Raw genomic sequence first — 17528 nt, forward strand, 5'->3', positions numbered from 1 at the left:
GGATGCACCCAAAGAGAATTCTTCTGTCCAGACTTCTGTGGGCTACTCAGCCTGGCTGTGTGATATAGGGAGCCACTGCCAAGCTTGTTGTGTAGTGTTAACTGAACTTTTCAAGGTTTTCCCTTCCCTATTTTGAATTTAAAACATTGTGAGATAAAAATATGAAAAGTGGGTCATGTTTAAAAACTTGCTTTGCAGAAACCAGTCAGGTGACCCTTTACACTTAATAACTAGAAGTATTCATATTATTCAAGCTTGTTATGGACAGCCATACTTTGAGACTTCCAGGCTTACATAAGCAGTGCCAGCTAATATCTAGATGAGCGTTGCATTATTAGGAGATATGACCAACCAGTTCTGAGTAAGAACAGTGATTTGCTGTTGGTTGTCAGTGCATGTGCATTACATATTGACATAAGGATGTCCATAGGTGTATTGGAGCGCATAACATTGTGGGGCTGAAATGAACATAATCGCTCTCTGATAGTTTGACAGATTACAAAGATTTGAGAATGACTAGCTCAATGTTCAGCTCTGGCTGTTGAAAATGCTTTTCACAGATCTCTGATAATTTTGGGGCCCAGAGACTATTCAAGGTCTCGATGGTAGATGTTGCTTTGTCTGAAAGGTAGTTGCTGCATACATTGAGACAACCCAAGGAACAATTGGTGGAAACCAACAATGAAGGAAGCCAACTGCAGTGATGTGGAGTAATTTTGTGAAGGCCAAGGAAAATGACTTCTGGGTGGCCTCTGGCAAGTTTCAGCACATCATTGAACAACTTACAAAGGAACGCTTGAAGTACCACTCATCTGCAGGAAGTGGGGGAGCGGGTTGGGGCAGTGAGGGACATTTGCAACAAATGGAAAGAGCACTTTGAGAAAATACCGAACCCATTATCCAAACCTCCTACAGAGGAGGCAGTGCTAGAACAATCTGATGGGGTTGTGTCCATTTCAGTTGCTGAGGTCACTGTGATGTTTGAGTGCTTCCACTTTGGCAAGGCTACTGGGGTGGATGAGACCCTGCTGGATAAGATGAATAGTAACTTCAGTGTTGTGTGTAAAGGAAGGAGACTGGCAAACTAAGGGGTCACTTGACTTTTAAAGGGCAGAAACGAGAAGTGTGTTCTATTTGCCCAGGTATCACAAAATACAGCCTTGTAATTGAAAGACATGTTATGCGACTTGTGTCTGGAAATAGAGCAATGGACCAAAATATTTGTCCTTGCACAGATTCATGAGAAGTCTTATGTGTTGGGATGTTGTATGTTTTGAGCTGTTAGATAAGGCTTAGGGTGGCACGGTGGCTCAGTGGTAACGCTACTGCCTCGCAGTAAGGAGACCTGGGTTCACTTCCTGAGTCCTCCCTGCGTAGAGTTTGCATGTTCTCCCCATGTCTGCGTGGGTTTCCTCCAGGTGATCCGGTTTCCTCCCACAGTCCAAAGACATGCAGGTTAGGTGCATTGGCAATCCTAAATTGCCCATAGTGTGTGCCCTGCGGTGGACTGGTGCCCTGCCTGGGGTTTGTTCCTGCCTTGCGCCCTGTGTTGGCTGGGATTGGCTCCAGCAGACCCCCGTGTCCCTGTGTTAGGATATAGCGGGTTGGATAATGGATGAATGGATAAGGCTTAGAGTATATTATAAATTCATAGCCTGTACTCTTGTGGCAGGCACTGTCAGAATTCAGAGTTCATGAGCTGTGTGTGCATGCCATTCCATCCACTGTACTCATGGAGCAAGACAACAGTTTGCTTGTCCTTACATCATGTACAATTGAAGTAAACATCAGATTCATTCATGTGTAATGTACCTTGCGTCCCATTCTGATTTTCATGTGCTCAGGTTCTAGGCAGTGGCACGTTTCTACAGTGATCAACTTTGCTATCTCACCGCCTCAGAGATTTGGACTTTTATGTTCTCTCCATGTCTAAATGGTTCTCTGGACACCCTGGGTTACTCACATCCAAAAACAAGTACAGGTTTAGTTTGATTGCTGATTGAGTGATGGTTACTTTGACCCAGAGTAATAAGACAGCATAGACACAAGGTTGGTATCAACATTTGAAGTGGTGCCAGTGTATCACAGGACACATCCACTGATGAGCTAAAACATAATGACCACCTATCTGATAGACTGTTGCTCTTTCGTGTGCCACCAAAACAGCTCTGACCTGCTAAAGCATGGACTCTATAAGTCCTGTGAAGGTGTCCTGTGTTATCAGGCAGTGGGATGTTAGCACCAAATCCTCTAACTCCTTTTAGTTGCGAGGTAAAGCTGCCACAGATTAGATTTGTTTTTACTACACACCCAACAGATGCTCAATTGGATTTAAACCTGTAGAATTTGGAGGCCAGGGCAACACTTTGAACTCTTTATCTCCTTCCTCAAACCATTTCCAAACAATTTTTGTAGTGTGGCAGGGTGCCTCATCCTGCTGAAAAATTCCAATTCCGTCGGGGAACACCGTTACAAAGAAGGTGTGTACGTTATCTGCAACACTGTTTAGGCAGATGATATGCTTCAGGTTAATATCCACATGAATGCCCAGACCCAGGGTTTCCCCACGAGACTTTGCCCAAAGCATCACCCTCCATCCACTGGCTTGTCTTCTTGCCACAGTGCATCTTGGTGCAATCTCTTCCCAGGTAAATGACATGCCACATACCTATCCATCCACATGACACAACAGAAAACTGGATCCATCAGACCAGGTGACCGTCTCCTATAGATCCAATGTCTAGTTCCGATGCTTGCATGCCTATTATAAGCACTTTCAACATTGGGCAGGGGTTCGCATGGGTGCCCTGACTGTGTAGTGGCAGTGAAGTGTAGTATAGTCCCAGAGAGTGGTCATTATGTTTTGGCTCATTATACATGTACATACCTAATCATCAGTGGCAATCAGCCCACAACAGGGAACAGTTTAAAGCATACCAATTTTCATATACAATTATATTAAATCATACCTGTATTAATATACATCAGTATACAATACACTGTACTTTTAGGTTTCTGCAGTCTTTCATGCTTTGAAGTCTCCTAAGAGCATCGATAGGTAAATAGTAAGGTAACTGAAGACTCTCTTTATATTGTGCCCTTCTATGGAAAGGCCAAGAATCACTCTTTACGAAAAATTATATTGCATATTATTATAGGTGTACTGCATGTCTTTTTTAAAAATGATGTGAACATTAACAGTGAGTTAAAGGTATGGTTAAACAGCTGTCTTGATTCACTAGGGGGTGTCACACTAAAGTTAATGTCAAATAATCCAAGATAAAATGCCAATATAGAAGAAACAAATAATTCTTACACATCCTGGAAAATTTAAATCACTGCAGGTCTACTATCTATGAGAAAAGTCAAAGTCGGGCAGCAGGCCTATACATATTCTCTTCCCAGTAACTCCGAGCTTTTTACAATATATTATGGAGTTAAATACTTGGTTTTGCCACCCATGATATGCCATTGTCCTCTCTCTTTAATAATGGCTTGTTCCAAGATCAGAAGGGTAACTTATTCAAAGCAAGTGTGGACATGAAATGCCAGTACAATACACCAAGAAAAAAAACTGGAGTGGGGATAAAGCAAGCTTAATGACAGGCACTCATAATGATTACTATTTTTTTTTTCCCCCACAAGAACGGGCCCATTGCTTTGCTGGCAGCTGTGATGTGGTCTTGTATAATATACTAAAATAATCAACACTACTGGATTTAAATGTTGAGAACAATGGGGCATCTCTAATATTGGCAGGTCACAGGTTTGGCATTTCGAAAGACAATCATCTTTTTGAATAGGAATTCATGAATTCTGCCAGGTGAAGAAAAGGGGTTGACTTCATTCACAACTTTGTTTACTAGAAGAAAAAATGTAAGTAGGGTGTAAACATGTCATTATGATAAATTTAAAATGGAGTATGTCCCTCAGTTATTAATGTGATCTTAGATGGCTAAAAAGTTCAGTTCTTGAACTGTGGGGAGCAGCCAGTTTCCCTTGGGAGAAGCTTCTGCAAAGTTGTATTTTCTTTGACTTCCAATGCCATCTTTTGTCCACCTCATCAGGACAGCAGTCAAGTCTCAAAATAAATACATCATATAGTGCTATAGGGGATGTTTCACACCTAGAATCCTAACTACACAAAATTTACAAATTTGCAGGGCTTGAGGAGTTTGCTTGGTTAATTGAATCACACATGCACACTTCTATTGTTTCAACTTTCCCTTTCTGCCCCACATTGTAACCACCAATACAATATTCAAAGGTGTACCAGTCTATATTGAACAGCACACTCTGTGCTATACTTGGTAAGTGATAAGAGCACTGAAGAAGCAAGTCCACTACCTCACTGAAAGGAGACAGGTTTATTGGCCTCCGATAACCTCATTGAGCATGATGGAGATGTGTTCTGCAAATGTGTAAATTAAACACCATAAAATGATTTGTTCTATTAAAATAAGGCCCCTAGAGTGCTGCTCTACTCACTTGGACTCTGAATTAGGTTAAGCTTACCATGCATCACACTAAATTGCAGGAGACAGTTTGGACTAATGTAAGGCTTGCTTTTAACTGTGCTCATTACCTTGGCAGTTCAGCTCCTTAGTGGAAAGCTCAATTTGGAGGTGGGTTAGATGCATAAAACCCCTTATTTGTGAATTTTCTGCATTCACCCTCACATTGGTAGGAGCAGTAAACATGTAACATATATAAAAATTCCTTGGGTGAAACCCCAATTTGTGGCAACATAAACCCCTACACCAAAGCCCTGCCTTCCACAAAAAAAGTACAGTAGTTCTTCCCCAGTGTACAGATCCTTGGCCAGCTTGCCTTTTAAAAAAAAAAACACACAAATTGATAATCCTTATGCTTCCACAAGCATTTTAAACTAGTGTTCTTTTCAAAATGCTCATTTGTGTATATATAGCACACATCAAGGCTACATCTGGAATAAAAGATGTCAGTTGTAAATGAATGCAGCTGCTCCAATATGAAACAGTACCTGCTACAGGTGTTGGATGCATTTTGACAAAAGCATTCCTGCAATGGTGATCCTTCCCTTTAAAAGGCAGGTCGCTTTGCACACAAAAACATACCATTTTGCCAGATATGTACAGCTTAAAATGTTTAAGAGTTAAATGTTAAGATGTGGTCCTATGCAGATGGTGCAGTACTTTACTATTCTGTGAAAGCTTCCCCACTGCCAGTCCAAAATACAGGACCATGCACCCACTGATTCATAACTAGGCATTTTGGCACCTTCAGTCATTTACTCACCTGCATGACCTAGTCAAAGAATCCACCCAATTTGTTAGTGAAGCAGCTTGAGCCAGTAACTCCCCAGATTGATTTCTTACAACTCAAAGCACTAGATTCTTAGAACACAATAGCAAATTAAAAGCACCCATTTTAAATACTTTCTTTGCAAAGACAAGTCTTACTCACTAGTCCTTTGAAAAACCAAGGCAAAAAACAGGTTTAGAACATGTGCACTTTTATTTGACTGTTTAGTCAGTGTACAGGTAGGCCCCAAGCACTACTGGCACCTCCATCGGTTTACGGCTCATTCCATACGCCCAAGAGGGAAGGGTGGGGGGGAATGTAAACCTTCGTATCAAGGTAAAGCTTTTGCATAAACAAACTCAAAATACAGGACCAAGAATTTAAGGCTGAAAAGTACAAAAAACCCAGACTGTTTGGTTACATAATTTACACATAAGCAATACTAGAAACAATGTTGTCTGAAGTAACTGCTCCCATTAAGCTGGGTGGCCTTCATAGAGGCAAATAAGTTTCTGAACAATGCATTTAACATTTGGAATGACTAAAAAAAAAAAAAAGAAAAAATGTACAATTAAAGTCCTCCGATGCATTGTAGAACTTTGGGGATGCTCATTTGCCAATACCATCACCTTCACCGTTCCAGTTTTTAAATCCTGAGTCAAGCGCCAAAAATAACAAAAGCCATGCCAATTTGTTGTTTCTGGTTTCTCTGCGCAATTGAAGTCGGCGTGTTCAATGGCAGTCTTTTAGAAGCATTTGCGGTGGACAATGGATGGTCCAGACTCATCATACTCCTGCTTGCTAATCCACATTTGTTGGAAGGTGGACAGGGAGGCCAGAATAGAGCCTCCAATCCAGACTGAATATTTACGCTCAGGTGGAGCAATGATCTACAAAGAAAATAAAACACCTTTTAGCATATATTGTGTGTATAAAAATACACTGTATAGTGCAGATGCAACTCAAGTCACCTACCTTAATTTTCATTGTGCTAGGTGCCAGGGCTGTAATCTCCTTCTGCATTCTGTCTGCAATGCCAGGGTACATGGTGGTACCACCAGACAGCACAGTGTTGGCATACAGATCCTTACGGATGTCAACATCACACTTCATGATTGAATTGAAGGTGGTCTCATGGATACCACAAGATTCCAGACCTAAGAATTAACAAAGAACTCAGCTGTGGCCAAATATTTCCAATTTAAACTGAAGTGACAATACCTACAACTTCAAAACCTTACATCATGGTTACACTGGTTTTGGTATGCTGCATGTTTATGTATCTGGGTTTGTAAGGAACAAAATTCAACCATATGAATGATAAAGTTGAGAAAAACCACACAAACATACCCAAGAATGATGGCTGGAAGAGTGCCTCTGGGCATCTGAACCGCTCATTTCCAATGGTGATGACCTGTCCATCAGGCAGCTCATAGCTCTTTTCCAAGGAGGAGGAGGATGCAGCAGTGGCCATCTCCTGTTCAAAGTCAAGGGCAACATAGCACAGCTTCTCCTTGATGTCTCTGACAATTTCTCTTTCAGCTGTGGTTGTGAAGCTGTAGCCCCTCTCGGTCAGGATCTTCATGAGGTAGTCTGTCAGGTCACGACCAGCCAAATCCAGACGGAGAATGGCATGAGGCAGGGCATAACCTTCATAGATGGGCACAGTGTGGGTGACACCATCACCAGAGTCCATCACAATACCAGTGGTACGACCGGAGGCATACAGTGACAGCACAGCCTGAATGGCAACATACATGGCTGGGGTGTTGAAGGTCTCGAACATGATCTGTTAAAGCAGAAATAATAATTTAACGACTTGCATTAAACATACTTGCCTATTATATGCAAACAGTTAGTTCATGCTTCACTGTAACATTAGTATTCAAAAATCTAGTGTGCAGCACAAAGGAAAACTTAAAATGCAGTCCAAAAACCACACAAAGTAAACCTGGTAAATCCAGATAATCAGAAATTCACTTCTGCAAGAAGGCCTAAAAGAATTAGGAAATAACTGTAAAGACCAGAAAGGGAGGATAGTCTAAAAAGTCCAAGGTATAAAATAAATAAAAGTACTGACCTGGGTCATCTTTTCTCTGTTGGCTTTGGGGTTCAGGGGAGCCTCTGTGAGCAACACTGGGTGTTCCTCAGGGGCGACACGAAGTTCATTGTAGAATGTGTGATGCCAGATTTTCTCCATGTCATCCCAGTTGGTAACAATGCCATGTTCAATGGGGTACTTCAGGGTCAGAATGCCTCTTTTGCTCTGAGCCTCGTCACCAACGTAGCTGTCTTTCTGACCCATACCAACCATCACACCCTATATTTAAAAAAAAAAAAGATTTGTAAGCATTTAAGTCCCGAGTTAATATTCACACCTGTGACTTTAAATAACCTTTTAAAAGAATTCAACGTGCCGTTAAGACCATAATAAATTCAAGGATTTACCTGGTGTCTTGGGCGACCGACAATGGATGGGAAGACAGCTCGGGGAGCATCATCTCCAGCGAATCCAGCTTTGCACATACCGGATCCGTTGTCAACAACAAGTGCGGCAATTTCTTCATCCATTGTTGGGCTGCAAAAAAAATAATAAAAATAAGTTAAACTGAGCAATTTCTATTGCACGTGCGAGGCTGCGATGGTCAGTGCAAGTCTACTTTAACATTAAACTTGCTTCCGGTTTCTCAAAACCACTTTATAGGTATTAGCCACAAGGTGGCGATCAACCAGCTCATCAAAATCTATAGAGGAAAAGACAAAGGAAGTCCCCACTCGATTCTCATTATTTCCATAAAAGGCAAAAGGTTTGAGCATGCTTGCGAGTGCCGGTGGCGTGGCACGCAGCCAGTCGACAAAGACTGCCGGACTAAAGAGGAACCAATTTCGACATTGGGCGGCCTTGACCACTCCCAGCAAGAGGAAAAAAGCTCAGTTTAAGAATTTAAAAGCCTTACAGACAGACCATACGGGTCACGCTTCAAAAAACCGGAATCCCACCACGCATGTTAACACAACGACCTGAACCCAATTACTTCAAAAATTGAACTTTAGACCTCCGTATACACAAAAAACCAAATCATTTTAAACGTCACCTTACTTTACATCGGTACTACTATACAGGTCTGTTTTATCCAACAATCTTTGTCTTCACCTTATCACATGCATTAAACTAGATTTTTACGGGGCCACGCTTAGTCCTGCGCCTAACCCTTTTGACACCGGGCTCCCCCCCCCCTCCTCATGCGGGACAGCAAATGGGGCCCAACAGCCACGCCTTAGCGGCACAAAGGAGGACTACGTAAGTGAAAGAACTATTAAACGCCAGGCTCTCAAAATGTTAATTTCAAGCAGTTTCACCACCACATTTAAGAGCAATCTACTAGACATCCAGCTGGAGCGCGCGTGCACCATCTAAGTAGGTCACACCCAACTATATTCATTCAAACGCACATTTACTTGCCGGCTCGCAAAGAATCCCCGGCATTTAACATTGCCCTCATTTAAACCAATTGCAAAAAAAAGTTATTAAAATTAATTAAAAAAACACTAAAGATAAGCAGATTTTTATTACCATCACAATTTCCTAAAAACATTACCCTGCGTTTTTTAAAGGAATCATTAATTCAAGCTTTGTAGTCCACATACACCTAGCGATTTCAAAACGTCACAACAAAAATGCTCATACCTACACAAAAAAAATCCTTTAACTAAAACCGATGTTCTTACCTTTGTTGTTAAGTTTCAAAGGGTCAGAAGAAAAGAGAGCCGATGGCACTGCCTTTTTTGTTTTTTTTTTTAATTGATGTATTTGTTTCCGCACTAGTTGCGCGATGGAGGAGCTCAGACTGTGAAACTACCGGCTCCGCCGTGGGGTTTTATGTACTGTTAGCCGCCCGGCTCGAGCCATAAAAGGTAAACTTTCGGAATGCGCCCTACTGATTGGTTAACGTCACGGCGGCGGCGTGTCGAGCGTACATTGCTGCACTGTTTGATGCAACTTGCTCGCTCACGCGCCCGCCCAACTTCCAGCTTAACACACAAGAGAGGAGGCCTATCGCGCGGGTGCGCGCCCTTGCATACGAATTTTGAAGAGCCTTGCTAATTCCAGCGTGTTTCGTTTCAAAGGTGCTAATAGATTTGTGTACTGAATTTATACATTGATAATTTTTTTTGGCAATTAATTCGTTTATTTTGAGTGTGCAGACTTTGCAGTTGGTTTATTTAATTTTGTCAAACGCGCGGCGCTGCCATCGCTTTCTTACTGAAAGGTTTTTACTTCCTTAAGTCTGTATATCTGAAAGGGCGTTTAATTTATAGCGTGACAACTAAAAGATCCAAAGCTGTCATTTGTCGCATTAAGCTAGCGATTGAGAAAAAAATGCTAAAAGTGTAGTGGAAATGCTCGTCTCTTCAGTCGTAGAGTAAACCTTGAAACGGGGGCGTCTCCAGTGAACAGCACTCGTGTCCAAATTACTTGTCAAAAAATGGCACAAGACCCAAAAAAACTGTTATTAGATACCAAAAGGATACACAAGGTCTGCAGACTGAGGCGACAGCCCCACCCTACAGTTTCACCGGCCTTGTGACAGGCATGAGTTTAAGGCCTAAAGCAATTTGACAAATAATAAATACAGACAGGGACAGTCTGCAGTGACCATCTTCACGGTTGTTGTGCCCTTTTTAAATGTGACAATGAACCTAATGTGTCTGAGTGTGTGTTTCACAGCTAACACAAAAGCCTGCTAAAATAATGGCACTTCATAGGCATACACAGGAATATCCATTTATTGTTTCCCCGGAACACCTTTGTCTTTGTTGTGGATTTAAGTTTATTAATTGACAAGAAAGCCTTCACACATATATATTTTAAAAGAGTTTCCAGTCACAGTTTTGCAGCTGAACATTCGGCTGGATGGATGCTGGCAAGCAGGCGTGGCATCTCTGCAAGCATTTTTCTTCTCTCTTATTCCTGTTTGAAACGCCTCTTCCTAAGCCCTGGAAGTATATCCTTAGGCTACAGGGATGGCTGATAGTCAGCCCAAGCTGAAACATCCATTTAGGCGTGGTTGGTGAATGGAATGCTTGACACTCTGCAAATGGGGATTAAGGGGGCTATCCAGTGTGCACTCTGGTGGTGTTTTTTTTTTTTTTGTGTTAGTTTAGCAGGATCTGAACCTTAAAAACATAAACGCCAAGTAACATTACACAAAAAGGCTATAAACTGCTTGGCTAGTGGCACACTTTTTGAACCTTGTGTGGTGGCCATAATAAAGCCACCGTCTTGAACTGATTTTAAGATGACTATATTTAAAACATCAGAGTATCACGCCAGGAAATGCCATTTTCAGTTTCTGAACCGTATTGAGTAAAAGTTACAGAGCTGTAGCAAGACTGTTCCTGTGTCATCCCATCAGGGTTTCATTTTATTACAACTTAAAGCACTGTGTTCTGAATCAACAAGTAGTGTTTCTGCATTCAGGATGCAGGACAGAAGAGGCAGAGACTCTGTTTTAAGATCTTAAATATTGTGGCAACAGGGCTGTTGCATTACTGTATGTCTAATTTGGTTGAGCTTAGAGTCGTTAAAACTCTGGTTGCACTATGAATAGCTGAGATTACAGCTTAAGTTTGCTGCATTAAGCCTCTCAGCTGTCATATGCTGTCTAAACTACTGTGTAATTGTTTAGCTGTTTTATCTAAAGCATTATACACATCAAGTGTACTGTAGAATTGCTTCCATATCTCTTCATGATTTTTTATGGGAAGGCTAAGGAAACTTGCTCAGGGTCATTGAGTAAGTCTGTGATGGGGATCAAAACAGCCCCCATTGTGATTTATTCTCCAGTGTCTTAGAATGCATAGCCAAGCATGATGCAGGTAGCATAGCCTAGCAGCTAAGTGAGTGACTAATTCTCTTACCATGCCAGCTAAGGTTGTCCTTTCATTTTTTTTAATAAGGTTTGTAGTGCTCATTGTGTGAACCTGCCTGAGGTCATCAAATTGTGTTTTCATTGTGACTTTGTAGGTCCTTTAGGTCAATTAAAGCCTCAAGCTTATCATGTGCTTTATTGTTAGGTTGCATTTTTTTGTAGCTAGTGCAATCAAAATGAGCTTCACATATTCAGATTTTAAGTGTAAGGCAATTTAGTTTGTAGAATACATTGCATTATGCTGAAGTACAACCATTTCAAGTAAGGAAATAGACAGTGTTACATGATTACAGGCAGTGTTTGGAAACCTTTCTTTTAGAAGTAACTTACATTATTCATTACTTACAAAAAATAAATATTGTATATAGTTACAGTATATGCAATGAGATGTCAAGCAAAATGAAACCTTTTATTGGGTAACTAAAAAGATTACACTATGCAAGCTTTTGAGGCAGCTCAGGCCTCTTCTTCAGGCAAGATGTAACTTATTTTTTGCTTATTATAAAATGTAATCAGTTACAAACAGTGTTTTACCTTGTGCGTTCCGTTTTTCTTCTTGTGTATGAAAAACTGTACATTTCACTGGCCAGCATTTGTTATAAAATTCAAGTTCAACATATGAACCTTCATGAAACTAACTAGAAACACAGGCAGATTTGATAATTTTCTGTTGTTTTATAAATGAGTTATTCATGTGGTGTGAAGTAAATAACATCAGTTCTTTTTTCCATCCCCAACGCAATCCCCCCCAAGATCTATGGTATGCACACTCACTGTTTTGCCTCTAGATCACGCTGTTTCAAAGTAGCTATAGCAAATATCTGAATTCAAATTAATCTGACACAAGTCTCTGTTCTGCGATGGTCACTGGCTCCCTGTAACCCTAAACCTGGCCAATTAAATTCAGTTCTAAGCACTTTCAGAAATAATCATATATTTATAGCTTTCTATAATTTTTTCACTTAATTGCACGCTACGCATGTGCTTAAACTCTTCCTCAGTTGGCGCAAGATGGCTGGGATGTGCACATACACAGTACTTCTGTACTTCTGCGAAAGTACAGGTGGAAATAAGTTTTTGTAATATCATAATAAAGCATATCTGAATTTAAGTAATGCATGTGTTATTACTTTGAAAAAATAAGTGTTGCATTGGGTTACTTGTTACTTTAGAAAGTAATCTGACTGGGTAATGTGTGTTATTGTAACACATTACCTTCAACATTAATCACAAGAATTATTTACCACATGTATCACTAGCTAAATGGTCTAGCTGTCTTAGAAATAGCCAAGTATTGTCTAATGGAGGTGAATAGTTGTGTATTAATATGGGATTTTCACTGCATTCTCCTATGAGAAGGGAATAGCAAAACTAGTTTTTACTTTCTTGTAAATGAATTATAGGGAAAGTATTGTAATTGTCCACAAATTCAATTTCTAGATTTTGATATATTTTCGACAATTTAGACCTCCCTGAGTCCGAAAATGCCATTTTTGGAATTATGTCTGTGTGTGTGTGTATGTAAACACAATAACTTGAGTACACTTTCACTTAGGGCAACCAAATTGTGCATACAAGTATTAGGTACAAAACATAGTTTTCTGTAAATGTTTGGGCTATTTCTGCTAACTATTTACTTTTTATTGATGCAGCTGCAGAGTCCGATTTATTCAACTTTACTTTTATAATAATTGTTCTGTATATTATTAATTTGAATTGATTTGTTGTTGATGGTTCTCTAATGTACATAATATAAAAATATAATCATTGTGTTTTGGTTTACTCCTCAAATACCCATTGCCATATCTGAGTATACGAAAAAGTTTAGGGGAGACCTCTCCCGATTTTTTGACAATAGTGTTTCAGACTGAGAAGTGTGATAATGCTAATTGAAGCATTAAAGTTGTTGCTGTTAGTGATCATTATGCAGCTGTGATTGAACATCCTGTTATATTAGTGTCAATTAAACAAGGCTTTTGTAATTAAGATATGGCAATGAAAGAACCACAATTATAATTCATAAAGTATACAAATTGAGAAAAGTACTGTGTATTTATTATATATTTAGTTGCTACTTTACTTGGCACACTAGTACTGGATAGAACACCCTTTGTCTCTAGAATAATCTATATTTTTAAAGTGTAGATTTAACATCATGCTGGAGACATTACTTAGGGACTGTGTGCCATGCTTACTCAAGAATGATACACATTTTTTCTGAAGATTTTTTAATTCATGCTTTAAACCTCAATTCCACCTTAATTTATAGTCTATTGGATTGAGATTTGGGGCCAGTGCAGAGGATTGGAGCAAATGTAAGTCACTGTCACGTTCATGAAAGCATCTTTAAGTAACATGTGATTTGAGACTTGCCACATTATTCTGCTGGAAGTATTCATATGAAAAAGTGTAGGTAGGCTATGGCTATAGAAGAGCATAATATAATCAGCAAAAGTGGTTAAGTATATTTTGGCATTTGCATGATTCTCAATTGGTATTAATAGGCCTAATGTTTGCCACAAAACATACTTTGAACACCAACATGTACCACTGAAACAAGGCAGGATAGACCCTTAGCTAACAAACTCATGCCATAAATACCAAATTTTGACCCTGCTATTTGCTTGTCGCACTGAAAGATGAGATATTCAGAAAAGACAACGTTTTTCCAGACTTTAGTCGTCTAGTTTTGGTGGTTTTGTTTCCACTGTGGCTTAATTTTCCTTTTCTTACCTGACAGAAAGAGAACTCAGCGATGTCTTCAGTGCTGTAGCCCATGCATTCAAGGTCCAACTCATTGTGCATTCACAGATGTCTTCCTGCCTACCACTGTTGTAATGAGACGTTATTTGAGTATTTCTGGCCTTTCTGTTAGCTTAATTGAGTCTAACCATTCTCCTGTCATCTCTCTCATTAACAGGGTGTTTTCACCAACTGTATTTTCACTCACTAGATGTATTTGTAGTGTGTTAAAATTACAGGAGGATAACCTTTTCTGAGATACTGGAACAGCAACATGTAGTAGCTTCAGCCATGGTGCAATTAAAGTTACTTAGACCATGAATCTTGAACATTCCAATGCTTGGTCAAGCAATAGCCTAATCTGTTCATCCGTTACTGTGAACAATGAGTTGCAGCCATAAGAGTACTATAGCTGTTTCAGAGGAGAGGGGTATTTGTGTTAACAATAAAGGGCACTTAATAAGGTGGGCTAGGTTTTGCCATTTGCATTTTCCATTACTGTTCCTGTGCCTAGTATAGAATCCTAGGTATTTAATTCTTGTCCTTGCTAACAATCAACATCAACATAAGCAATCTAACAATCTGAGGTGTAGCATGGGTTTTAGCATGTGGTCCCACTCTGGAATTGCAATAGGCTTGTACAGAGTGCTAAATAGTGTTATACTCTTCCCACTGTTACATATTCCAGGTTCTCTATTGCCGCATGTCAGCCTTATTTAATGCTTTTTATGGACACAAGTTTACTCATGGCTTAAGCACTTTTAAAACAGACAGGCCTACATCTGCAAAACATTAATAGATAATAGCTAGAGTGCAGAAAGAGATGAAACAAGATCATAGGCAAACGATTTACCATGTTATACACAAAAGTTAATGTTCATCTGCAGCTTCATCTCTGTGTTTCACAAAGATACTGCCCAATCTTCTCAGTGATCTCCTGTTTTATAAATTACACAATGCAACTTTTTTTTGTACGTGGATGGGACAGTGGTAACACTTCTGCCTCACTAATCCAGCTCCCATGAACTCTTTAAAATGTCAACACCTGTTTCTCCCTTACTATGCTAGTGTACTTGTTACAAAAAAGTTAACATTCTTTATACCTCATTGATTCAATTAAACAGTATCTTTCTGAACAATTAATGCTATCACAATTGTTTTCTTTGCATGTTTGTTGTACAGATTTTTATATAGCATCTTGTCTCACCTATTCCATCTGGGACAGGTGGGGCTCTTCTATCTGTTATGAATTGTAGGCAGATTAGAAAGCTGACATGAGTTCTTAACATTTTAAATATAGAAAAAGGCACGGGTACAGTGCTTTAGATGAATATTCTACCCAAAAATTATATTTTTTATGTTACCCCATGTAATTTGTAGTGGTATGCAAGGAAAATTATTAATCTCATCTTTTCATGCAGAATAGAGAGAAGAAAAGTTTGATATATTAGTAGCCACTAGTGACCAGTACAGTACAACAGTTGAGAATGTGAAAATACATCAATGGAAGAAAGAGAAAAAAACTCCTTTTACTCATGTCACATAATCCATAAGTCATTTATCCCATTATATGCTGAAAATATTCAAAACACATGCTTTTTTGCAAAAATATTATTAAATATATATATATATTCCCAGAATTATCAACATACATCATAAACAGGAAACTTAAAGTCACTTCCATGAAGCTTTAGATTTTAGAAATATAATTTTTGTTTGCAGTATTCCTTTAAGGGCTGCTGGAGTGCTCACTAAAATGTAGTTACCTCTAGAAGTTGGAAACGAGTGAATGGGAGGTGAATGCAAATGTTCTTTGAGAAAAAACTTTAATGGCCGGGTCACCTCACCAGATTCACTGGGCACTTCTGCATTTGTTAGGTAAGCCCTTCAGTGTGGTTAAATTTACTTTGTCTTTTCATTGTTTTGTGTTTTTGCATGTTATTACTAAAACACACCTGTTTCATGTTTAAAATAAGAGAAATGATTAATACAACACCAAATCAGAAAAAGCTGGGACAGTACAGAAAAAGTGATTCTTAAATTTAGTAACTTTCATTTCATTGCAGACAGTATGATCCCAAGATATTTCATGTTTTGTCTGATCAACTTCATTCCATTTCAATGTACACATATTCCTGCATTTCAGGTCTGCAATACATTCCAAAAAAAGTTGGGATGGCGGCAAATTATGGCCAATAATGAGGTAAAAAATTGAACAATGATGTGATTTCAAATTATGTCAGCAGGTGATTGTAATCATGATTTGGTACAAAAGCAGTATCCACAAAAGAATGAGTGTTTGAGGAGCAAAGATGGGCAGAAGATCTCTAGTTTGTCAACATATGTGTGAGAAAATTATTGAAATGTTTAAAAACAATTACCCTCAAAGAAAGATTGGAAGGGATTTGCATGTTTCTCCCTCTACAGTGCATAATATCATTAAATGATTCAAGGAATCTGGAGGAATTTCAGTGTGTAAAGGGCAAGGGTGCAAGCCAAAGCTGAACACCTGTGATCTCTGATCATCAGGAACCCTCACTCATCAACAGCTTGTATAACCACATGGGCAAGGGATTACTTTGGCAAACCTTTGTCGAGTGTTACAATACGGAGTTAACATTCACAAATGCCACTTGAAACTTTACTGTACAAAAAGAAGCTTTATGTGAATGATATCCAGAAGCAGCGTCGATTTCTCTGGGCTCAGAGACATCTGGGATGGACCATCACACAGTGGAAACCTGTAGTGTGGTCAGACGAACAAATATGCCAGGTTTTTTTTTGGAAGAAATGTATGCAGTGTGCTCAAGACCAGAAGATGAAAAGGACCATCCAGACTGTTATTGGCAACAAGTCCAAAAGCCAGGTTCTGTTATGGTGTGAGGTTGTGGCCGTGCCCTTGGCAAAGGTAATTTATACTTCTGTGATTGCAGAATTAATGTAGAAAAGTATATTGAGATTTAGAGCAGCATATGCTGCTTTCAATATGGAATATTTTCCAGGAATGTCCATGCATTTTTCAACCAGACAATGAAAAATCACTTTCTGCACACATTTCAATGGCATGTCTGTGGAAGAAGAGGGAATGGGTACTGGACTGACCTGTCCCTAATAGAAAATCTGGAAAATTCTGAAATTAAAATTGTGGCAATGACCTTGACCTTGAACTGTTGCACACCTTAAGATGTGTTCGCAGGACATATGGGACAAAATAACACCTAAAATGCTTCAGTGCTTGGTATCCTCTTTGGAAAAACAACTTTAAAGTGTTATGAGAAGGAATGGTGACATTACAATGTAGCAAATGCTTTACTGTCTCAACTTTTTTTTGGTATGTGTTGCAGGCCTGAAATGCAGGAATGGGTGTATACTGTATTAATAAATGAAATGAACTTAACCAGACGAAACATGAAATATCTTGGGTTCATACTCTCGGCAGTGAGTCAAATGAAGTCCAAGTAAATTTAAGAATCACTTTTTTTTTTAAATTTGCAACTTTTTCCGATTTGGGGTTTGTATGAAAAGACAGAAGAAAGGTGTAAGTACCATACTGTATATCCAGTATATACA

At 39.3% G+C, this 17528-nt stretch overlaps 1 protein-coding gene and 1 long non-coding RNA gene across 4 annotated transcripts in view; one reads left to right on the top strand and one right to left on the bottom strand.

The window, feature by feature from the left end:
• Positions 1-5477: 5477 nt before the first annotated feature.
• On the bottom strand, positions 5478-9147 carry LOC120542490 (actin, cytoplasmic 2). The gene is made up of 6 exons (XM_039774998.1): positions 9013-9147; positions 7732-7861; positions 7364-7603; positions 6634-7072; positions 6259-6440; positions 5478-6173 (listed from the first exon to the last, which is right to left on the bottom strand). The coding sequence occupies exons 2-6, from the start codon at positions 7852-7854 to the stop codon at positions 6030-6032; spliced, it is 1128 nt and encodes a 375-aa protein (XP_039630932.1). The 5' UTR covers positions 7855-7861; positions 9013-9147; the 3' UTR covers positions 5478-6029.
• A 155-nt stretch (positions 9148-9302) lies between these two features.
• Positions 9303-17528, top strand: part of LOC120542492 — a 132278-nt gene continuing 124052 nt past the window's right edge. For all 3 annotated transcript variants that reach the window (XR_005636189.1, XR_005636190.1, XR_005636188.1), the window contains exon 1: positions 9303-9411. This is a non-coding gene — a long non-coding RNA (uncharacterized LOC120542492). The remainder of the gene's footprint in view (positions 9412-17528) is intronic.

The sequence above is a fragment of the Polypterus senegalus genome, chromosome 13 (assembly GCF_016835505.1).
Source record: "Polypterus senegalus isolate Bchr_013 chromosome 13, ASM1683550v1, whole genome shotgun sequence".
Classification (NCBI taxonomy): domain Eukaryota; kingdom Metazoa; phylum Chordata; class Cladistia; order Polypteriformes; family Polypteridae; genus Polypterus; species Polypterus senegalus.

Excerpts from the sequence above, each read along its gene's own strand:
- LOC120542490 (XM_039774998.1), bottom strand. The coding sequence starts at position 7,854 with ATGGATGAAGAAATTGCCGCACTTGTTGTTGACAACGGATCCGGTATG. Across the intron at positions 7,073-7,363 it reads ACAGAGAAAAGATGACCCAG|ATCATGTTCGAGACCTTCAA; the intron begins GTCAGTACTTTT and ends CTGCTTTAACAG. Across the intron at positions 6,441-6,633 it reads CTTCCAGCCATCATTCTTGG|GTCTGGAATCTTGTGGTATC; the intron begins GTATGTTTGTGT and ends GTTAATTCTTAG.